This window comes from Leptopilina boulardi, unplaced genomic scaffold, assembly GCF_019393585.1.
Source record: "Leptopilina boulardi isolate dan_hultmark-lab unplaced genomic scaffold, ZJU_Lbou_2.1 LbouV2_156, whole genome shotgun sequence".
In the NCBI taxonomy this organism is placed as follows: Eukaryota; Metazoa; Arthropoda; class Insecta; order Hymenoptera; family Figitidae; genus Leptopilina; species Leptopilina boulardi.
The window spans coordinates 2635-11964 of record NW_026137703.1 but is presented as its reverse complement, the minus strand read 5'-3'; the positions used below and the strand labels follow the sequence as shown (position 1 = coordinate 11964).

Sequence of the window (9330 nt, the reverse complement as noted above, 5' to 3'; positions counted from 1 at the left end):
ATTTCATTTCTTTATTTTTAAATGTTGTTAAATATACATATATTCGAGGGGAAATACACTTCAGAAATCAGTATTTCCTGATTTTAGAATTAAAGGTTTTGTTTAAGAAATTTTCGAAATCTATAGAAATCGCGGGAAGTCTCATTTGAAATCTCAGGAAATCTTAGTAGAAATCGCTGGGAGTCTCGACACAGTAGTCGGCTCGGCAGCCATCTGCCGAACGCGACCGAGCAAGCCCGAAGTATTTATCGACTAATGATCACATCTATTTATAGTGTAGTTACCACATGCCGAGACACTTTTTCTAAAATTATGACGAGTTTGATTTTTAGAAATAACTGCGTACAAGCAATTTTCAAAATTTAATTATTGCATTCACAAAAAATTGATTTGTAGTAAAATAAGATGCAAAACTTTTTTAATTACCATCGAACAACTCTTAATTGAAAATTAGGACGTTACATTATATTTAAATCGAACACAATTTTTATTATAGTGTTTGTAGCTATTCGAGTCAATAGATTATAATTTATTTTTAAAACAATTAATAGAGCAAAATATATTTTTAAAAACTTAATGCATAATTCATCTAAATGAGAAGTTTTCAATAATATGATTGAATATATATTTCAAAAACAATTCATTCCCATATTTAGTGACAAATAATATTTTCATTTAAATTGTTGTATTTATTGATTACTAGCGATGTATTCCTCGCTGGCTCGGTTATAGTTGTACTTATTGTTGTTTACTTATTGTAGTTTATTGTATATTATATATATAATTTATGTTTTAAATTAATATCTTATTAATATTGTATAAAATTTATCTTAATTTTGATTAGTATCATTGAAGGATGAAATGACAATTGTTAAATATTAGATGTTTTTTTTTATTATAATTATGACAACAATATTTATTATATTATATTATAATATATTATATTATAATATATTATATTATATAATAATATATCATATTATATTATATTATATTATATTGCTGTAAATTGCCCCACAAACACATGGAGATTTTGCAAATTTTTTAGAAAAATGTTCGTAATAAATCGAAAAACCGTTTAAAATATCGGTTTTTATTTTTATTATCCAGAGCAAACCTTTATAAAGAGATTCTTGTTTGATTTTACATATATTACTTGTTGTCCGGAATTAAGTGCACCAAAAAAGGTTCCTTTTGGAAGACGTCACCTACACCTACAAAATTAAACGAAATACTCTCCAACAGTTTTATAAAAAAATTTCTACATAATTTGCAACAATATTTAAAAGAATTTTTTATTTTTTTGGCACAATTACAATATGACAGATGATTGTAGTCAATGTAAAAGCGATAATTGTGCTATGTGATACAGGATGCAGGTGTCCATCTATGTTTTGAGAATAATTTCAATTCTATGAAACAAAATAGAAAAGCAGATAATAGATTTGTTGTGCCGTATAATCCTTATTTGCTATTACTTATAGAGGGTCACATTAACATTGAACCAGTATCTTCATCCATGCATTCAGTCAAATATTTACATAAATATTTTTTTAAAGGACATGACTGTGCTTTAATTGAAATGAAAACTGTGGATAATGATATTATAAGTGAAAATATTGAATCAACTACAGATTCAAATGATGTAAAAATTAATAAAGAATATAATGTAATAAAACAATATGAGAATACAAGATATGTATGTCCTCCTGAAGCAATGTTTAGATTGCTTGAATTTAAAATAAATGAAATGTCACATACAATTTATAGATTAGCTGTTCATATTGAAAATGAACAAAACGTATATTTTAAAGAAGGTTCAGAAGAAAAGTTCTTAAAGAGAAATAATAACACTACACTTACTGCATGGTTTGAATTAAATAAGGTAGATTCAGAAGCACGACTATATGTTAATATTCCGCAACATTATGTTTTTTGTAAAATAAAAAAGTTTGGAATAAAAGAATTAAAATAAAGATACCTATTTTAAGTAAAATGTATATAGTAAGTCCACGTTATCGTGAAAAATTTCATCTTAGATTATTGCTCTTACATGTAAAAGGTGCTACGTCATTCAATGATTTAAAAACATTTAATAATATAATATTGCCAACATTTTTTCATGCCGCCAAAGAAAGACAACTAATTTCATCAGATGACGAATGGGACAAATGTCTTAATGAAGCTTGTGAAACGCAATTTCCAAGAGCAATATGTGAATTATTCGATTACATATGTATATATCATAATCCAATTAATGCTTGTGAATTATTTGAAAAATATAAAATGCACTTCTATCATCCAAAAATAAATCCTGAGCAAGGAGAAATTTGGGCTTTAAGAATAATAAGGAATATTCTAATAATGAATAGTTTATCGTTAAAAGATTTTAATTTACCAACAAATATTGAATTATCTTTCCCCATTTGTTACTGAGAACCATCCATTGATAGTGAAATTAAACCTAGAGAAAATAAAGTAATTGTTAACACTTTAACAAAAATTCAAAGATACATATTTGAATTATCTTTCCCCATTTGTTACTGAGAACCATCCATTGATAGTGAAATTAAACCTAGAGAAAATAAAGTAATTGTTAACACTTTAACAAAAATTCAAAGATACATATTTGTATATTTATATTTATATTGTATATACATATTTATATTGTTGATGTATTTTACAATAAAATTGAAAATAGAAATATCTTCATTGATGGTCCTGGAGGCAGTGGTAAAAGTTATTTACTGAATGCACTTATTGAATTCTTCAATGAAAATGAAATTTCAATAATGTCAGTGGCATGGACAGGGATAGCAGCAAATTTATTGATAAATGACAAAATTGAACACACAACGTTTAAATTACCATTGACGATAAATGAACAAACAATATGCAATATAAATCCTAATACAATTAATGGCAAAAAAATTAAAGAATGTCAAGTAATAATTTGCGATGAAATAACAATGACTTCAATGTTACGAACCATTTGGGTACCGTAATGATTTTCATTTTAAGCCCATACTTTGGAAATTCGGATCCCCATTAATTTTTGCGTGAATACTTGCGTACACGTATTTGCACTCATTTCTGTAAATATATATATATGTATATATATCACGTAATTATCAACCCCATTCATGTTATAAAAAGTGCTGTTTTCAGAAAGTGTTGAAACAAGTTTTTCGACTATTGCCAATTTGTGATTTCGAAATAAGGATGAGAAGAGTTATTGCGTCAACATTTCCTTTTTGTTGAATGGTCTTTTATTTTTAAAAAAAAAGCATTTCGCAAGTTCTTTCAAAAATACAGGTTCAGCATTATTAATTAGTCCAAATTATTATTAATTAATTCCTGATAAAATCATTGCAATTTTATTCCAGAAATAGTATTAAATTTTTATGAATATTAAATTATAACGGTAAGAATCTAGCATACGGTTCGACAAATGCAGTTGCATTGTGTTCGCGTTGGTTTTACTACATTCATAGAGTATTATCCCTTTCCTATTATTCCCTATTGATTCGAATCATTCATTACAATAGAATCATTTCAAAAATGATGAATTAAAAGAGAATTAAAAGAATGCTCATAAATTAGCTTGATAATAGAAGCTTCAAGACTCTTATTGCGTCAATGACCAAATATGAGTTTGTTGAAGGAAATAAGAAACGTCAACGTTTCTGTAAAAATATTACTTATAAAAGTCAAGTTGCCAATCCAACCTGGTAACTAAAATGATGAGCTAAGCTCTGTTGCACTGTAACAGAGTTCAATAGCATTAAGGAAATTCTGGGATTCATCAGAAATGATTGAGAAATTATAATTCATTTCTTCATTTTTCGATTCCACCTCTTCCAATTTTACCACACCCCGACCTCAATGGTTTGTATTAAAACTTGTGTGAACCGATGACATTTTGCTTCTTCGCGGTAGTTCTTCGTGCTAATCGGTTCATCGCGAAGTCGACCGTCTGTGAGATTCGGCCGATTCAAAAGGGTTCGCCACGGGCAACTAGATTTGGGCAGACGTTAAATATAAGAGATGATTACCTTAATTATCTCTGATACCGATTTAAGAAATTCCTTTTACTTAATTCAAATTCAAATTGTTATTATTTTACCAGGAATTTCCGTGTCTTTTATGATCGAGGTGTTTTCGTTAACGCGTAACTATATTCGAATATTTCACATAAAGGTACCAAGGTGTCGTGGGAGTTGACTTCGATATAGTTGTTGACGAATTAAGTAACCAATCGTGATTTAAAGAACACAACCCGAAAGTGAATAATTTCCATGCGTAGAATTATAATAATGCATTATAATCGAAGGGAATTGTATCACGTCGTGTTGTTCGATACACAGACACAACACAGATAACAGAGAGGACAAATATAGTTCTCCAATAAACAATCATCTACTAAAAGCCCGTTCTGATAGGAAGGAAAAAGACCAGATGACTTTTCTCTACTCCTTCAGTGCGGTAGGAATTAAGGCGGTTACGTAAGTAAAATTGTATCGTTTCAATGAACAACTGAACAAAAATTATCATTCATGAAACTTCATAAAATAAAGTCGAGCCTTGACTTGAGTTAACATTTTTAAATGCATTGTAGTTGGTTGTGTGAAAGATTAAAAGTCGAGTAAATAAACATATTGTTACCAAATTAACTAGTAATCGGAATAAGAAGACTTATTCATTTTGCTACCCTTTGTTTAAATCCCTTGTTCCTGATGAGATATACCGATTGGAGAGGAATACCGTCCCATAAAATTATAAACTAAATGATATTATTATCATTTGGGTTGTTGCGAGAGAAACTCCGAAGAGCAGATTAATAATGTTTAAATATCCCAATTTAACAAACTCTTTTACATCGTAACATCAAAGCATGCTTTTGAAGCAGTAGATAGATTGTTAAGAGATTTATGTATAAGTACAGAAAGTTTTGGTAATAAAATTATTATTGCATCTGGCGAATTGAGACAAACTTTACCAATTGTTAGACATGGAAATAGAACATTGACAGTAAATAATTGTGTTAAAAAAAGTGAATTATGGTCAAATTTTAAATGTTTCACATTAACTGAAAACCAAAGGGTATCTAATAATGAAAAAGAATTCAAAACTTGGCTTCTACAAATAGGAAATAGAAAATTTAACAATACATTTGAAGAAAATAATGAAGTAGTAAAATTACATAATGAAATAATATGTAATGATGATCTAATTACTGAAATTTATGGAAAATCCATAGATTCAAATGAATGTGATATTCAAGAAAAAGTAATATTAGCACCAAGAAATAATGATGCATTTGAATTAAATAATGATGTTGTTAAACGAATGACAGATGAACCTAGAGAATATTTAAGTATAGATTCATCCGGAGAAGATGAAAAGTGTGACACAATAACTAACTTAATACCAATTGAAGTATTAAATACTTTAACTCCAAATGAACTTCCTCCTCACAAATTAATGTTAAAGATTGGTACAATTGTGATAATTTTAAGGAATATTAATTTAGAAAGAGATCTTTATAATGGAACAAGACTAAAAGTTATTAAAATGGGTAGTTTTTCTATTCATGCACAAGTACTAACGGGAAATTATAAAAATGAGATTGTAATTTTGCCACGAATTACATTGTCACCGTCTAACGAAGAAATACCATTTCAAATGTCAAGAAAGCAATTTCCAATAAGGCTTGGATTTGCTTTAACAATAAACAAATCTCAAGGCTAATCTTTCCAAAAAGTAGGCGTATACATGTTGGCTTGGATTTGCTTTAACAATAAACAAATCTCAAGGCCAATCTTTCCAAAAAGTAGGCGTATCACATGTTTTTAGTCAGGGACAATTATATGTTGCTTTATCAAGAGTAACTTCAAAATATAATCTTAAAGTATTATTAAATAAAAATTCAAGTATTACACATAGCAAAAAACGAATAAAAAAAAGATAGGCAATGAAAAAGAAATTTATGTAAGAAACATTGTTTACCAAGAAGTATTAAAATAATATTTAACACATGTTTTAAAAAAATTCGAGTACGAGGAAATCTAATAACTCTACTTTATAAATAAATTATATCATTGAATTGGAAATGGATACGCTGAACAGTAACGGCAGCGCCATAAAAAAATATTATAATTAATATTATACTGATCATATCTCATAGAAAGGAGTAAAAAACCATTTAAAAGAAAAAAATATATAAAATATGCTCCCTCATTAACAAAAATATATAAAATATAATCAAGAAATAACAAAAAATGGAAACTGGCTGCGCTATGAGAAATAAATATATATATATATATATATATGTCGAACGCATGATATGGGGACATTTCATGAAAGAAACGCATGTTTTGGGGACTTTTTGTTAGTTTGGGGACGTCCCCAAACTAACTACAGACGCAACGCATGGTTTGGGGACATTTTCAAAATTTTAAATAAAAATGTATAATTTGGGGACATTGTAGTTCGTAAATAACTAAGAGATGGCAGGTAGATGTCGGTTTAAGTGCCAATTTCGATGTTCACATGACGACCCCAAAATATGCTTTTCATAAATAATGAGTATATAAAAGAGTTTTACAAATGTATGTTTCCACTAACACCAAAGAACAGTAGAGAACGTTGATGTAATAACAAGCCAGTGCCCGTTAAAATTAAACGCACTATGGCTAGTTCTTGCATCAAGGTGTTTAATTATATGGTTAAACATTCTAAGTATGCGCAGTAGAATTATTATTAACCAATTTATGCGCAGTAGTGTTAAACAACAAAAACATCAGTACTAAATAGGTAAATAGCAACAACAGATGCGCAGTAGAGTAAAATGTCTACAAAATATGCGCAACAGAATTATTTACGTTAAATAGATACTTTTTAACTTAGAATAGTCAAATACATGCGCAGAGGTTACATTTTCAACTAAATCATGCGCAGTTGTTAATATCGACAAAATGACTTAAGCAGATATAAAAAATATGCGCAGTACAATTATTATCAGTAAAATTATGCGCAGTAGTTTTAATCGGACAATTCATTGGTACCAAACACTTAAATAGTAACTATAGATGCGCAGTAGAGTAAAATGTTAATGAAATATGCGCAAAAGTATTATTCACGGCAAATAGATTCTTTTTAACTTAGAATAGAAAAATACATGCGCAGAGGTTACATTTTCAACTAAATCATGCGCAGTTGTTAATGTCGACAAAATGACCGAAGCAGATATCAAAAATATGCGCAGTACAAATATTATCAATAAAGTTATGCGCAGTAGTATTAATCGACAAAATCATTTGTACCAAACACTTAAATAGTAACTATAGATGCGCAGTAGAGTAAAATGGTAATAAATTATGCGCAAAAGTGTTATTCACGTTAAATAGATTCTTTTCAACTTAGAATTGGAAAATACATGCGCAGAGGTTACATTCTGAACTAAATCATACACAGTTGTTAATTTCGACAAAATGACCGAAGCAGATATAAAAAATATGCGCAGTACAAATATTATCAATAAAATTATGCGCAGTAGTAATTATCGACCAAATCATTTGTACTAAACACTTAAATAGTAACTATAGATGCGCAGTAGAGTAAAATGTTAATAAATTATGCGCAAAAGTGTTATTCACGTTAAATAGATTCTTTTCAACTTAGAATTGGAAAATACATGCGCAGAGGTTACATTCTCAACTAAATCATGCGCAGTTGTTAATTTCGACAAAATGACCGAAGCAGATATCAAAAATATGCGCAGTACAAATATTATCAATAAAGTTATGCGCAGTAGTATTAATCGACCAAATCATTTGTACTAAACACTTAAATAGTAACTATAGATGCGCAGTAGAGTAAAATGTTAATAAAATATGCACAAAAGTTTTATTCTTGTTAAATAGATTGTTTTGAACTTATACATGCGCAGAGGTTACATTTTCAACTAAATCATGCGCAGTTGTTAATTTCGACAAAATGACCGAAGCAGATATCAAAAATATGCGCAGTACAAATATTATCATATAAATAGATTCTTTTCAACTTATACATGCGCAGAGGTTACATTTTCAACTAAATCATGCGCAGTTGTTAATTTCGACAAAATGACCGACGCTGATATCAAAAATATGCGCAGTACAAATATTATCAATAAAATTATGCGCAGTAGTAATTATCGACCAAATCATTTGTACCAAACACTTAAATAGTAACTATAGATGCGCAGTAGAGTAAAATGTTAATAAATTATGCGCAAAAGTGTTATTCACGTTAAATAGATTCTTTTCAACTTAGAATTGGAAAATACATGCGCAGAGGTTACATTCTCAACTAAATCATGCGCAGTTGTTAATTTCGACAAAATGACCGAAGCAGATATCAAAAATATGCGCAGTACAAATATTATCAATAAAGTTATGCGCAGTAGTATTAATCGACCAAATCATTTGTACTAAACACTTAAATAGTAACTATAGATGCGCAGTAGAGTAAAATGTTAATAAAATATGCGCAAAAGTTTTATTCTTGTTAAATAGATTCTTTTCAACTTAGAATTGGAAAATACATGCGCAGAGGTTACATTCTGAACTAAATCATACACAGTTGTTAATTTCGACAAAATGACCGAAGCAGATATAAAAAATATGCGCAGTACAAATATTATCAATAAAATTATGCGCAGTAGTAATTATCGACCAAATCATTTGTACTAAACACTTAAATAGTAACTATAGATGCGCAGTAGAGTAAAATGTTAATAAATTATGCGCAAAAGTGTTATTCACGTTAAATAGATTCTTTTCAACTTAGAATTGGAAAATACATGCGCAGAGGTTACATTCTCAACTAAATCATGCGCAGTTGTTAATTTCGACAAAATGACCGAAGCAGATATCAAAAATATGCGCAGTACAAATATTATCAATAAAGTTATGCGCAGTAGTATTAATCGACCAAATCATTTGTACTAAACACTTAAATAGTAACTATAGATGCGCAGTAGAGTAAAATGTTAATAAAATATGCACAAAAGTTTTATTCTTGTTAAATAGATTGTTTTGAACTTATACATGCGCAGAGGTTACATTTTCAACTAAATCATGCGCAGTTGTTAATTTCGACAAAATGACCGAAGCAGATATCAAAAATATGCGCAGTACAAATATTATCATATAAATAGATTCTTTTCAACTTATACATGCGCAGAGGTTACATTTTCAACTAAATCATGCGCAGTTGTTAATTTCGACAAAATGACCGACGCTGATATCAAAAATATGCGCAGTACAAATATTATCAATAAAATTA

General features: G+C 28.9%; 1 protein-coding gene across 1 annotated transcript; it reads left to right on the top strand.

Moving 5' to 3' along the window:
- Positions 1-5349: 5349 nt before the first annotated feature.
- On the top strand, positions 5350-5751 carry LOC127276931 (ATP-dependent DNA helicase PIF1-like). The gene has a single exon (XM_051297683.1). It carries the CDS (start codon positions 5350-5352, stop codon positions 5749-5751), a length of 402 nt encoding a protein of 133 aa, XP_051153640.1.
- The last annotated feature ends 3579 nt before the right edge of the window (positions 5752-9330 follow it).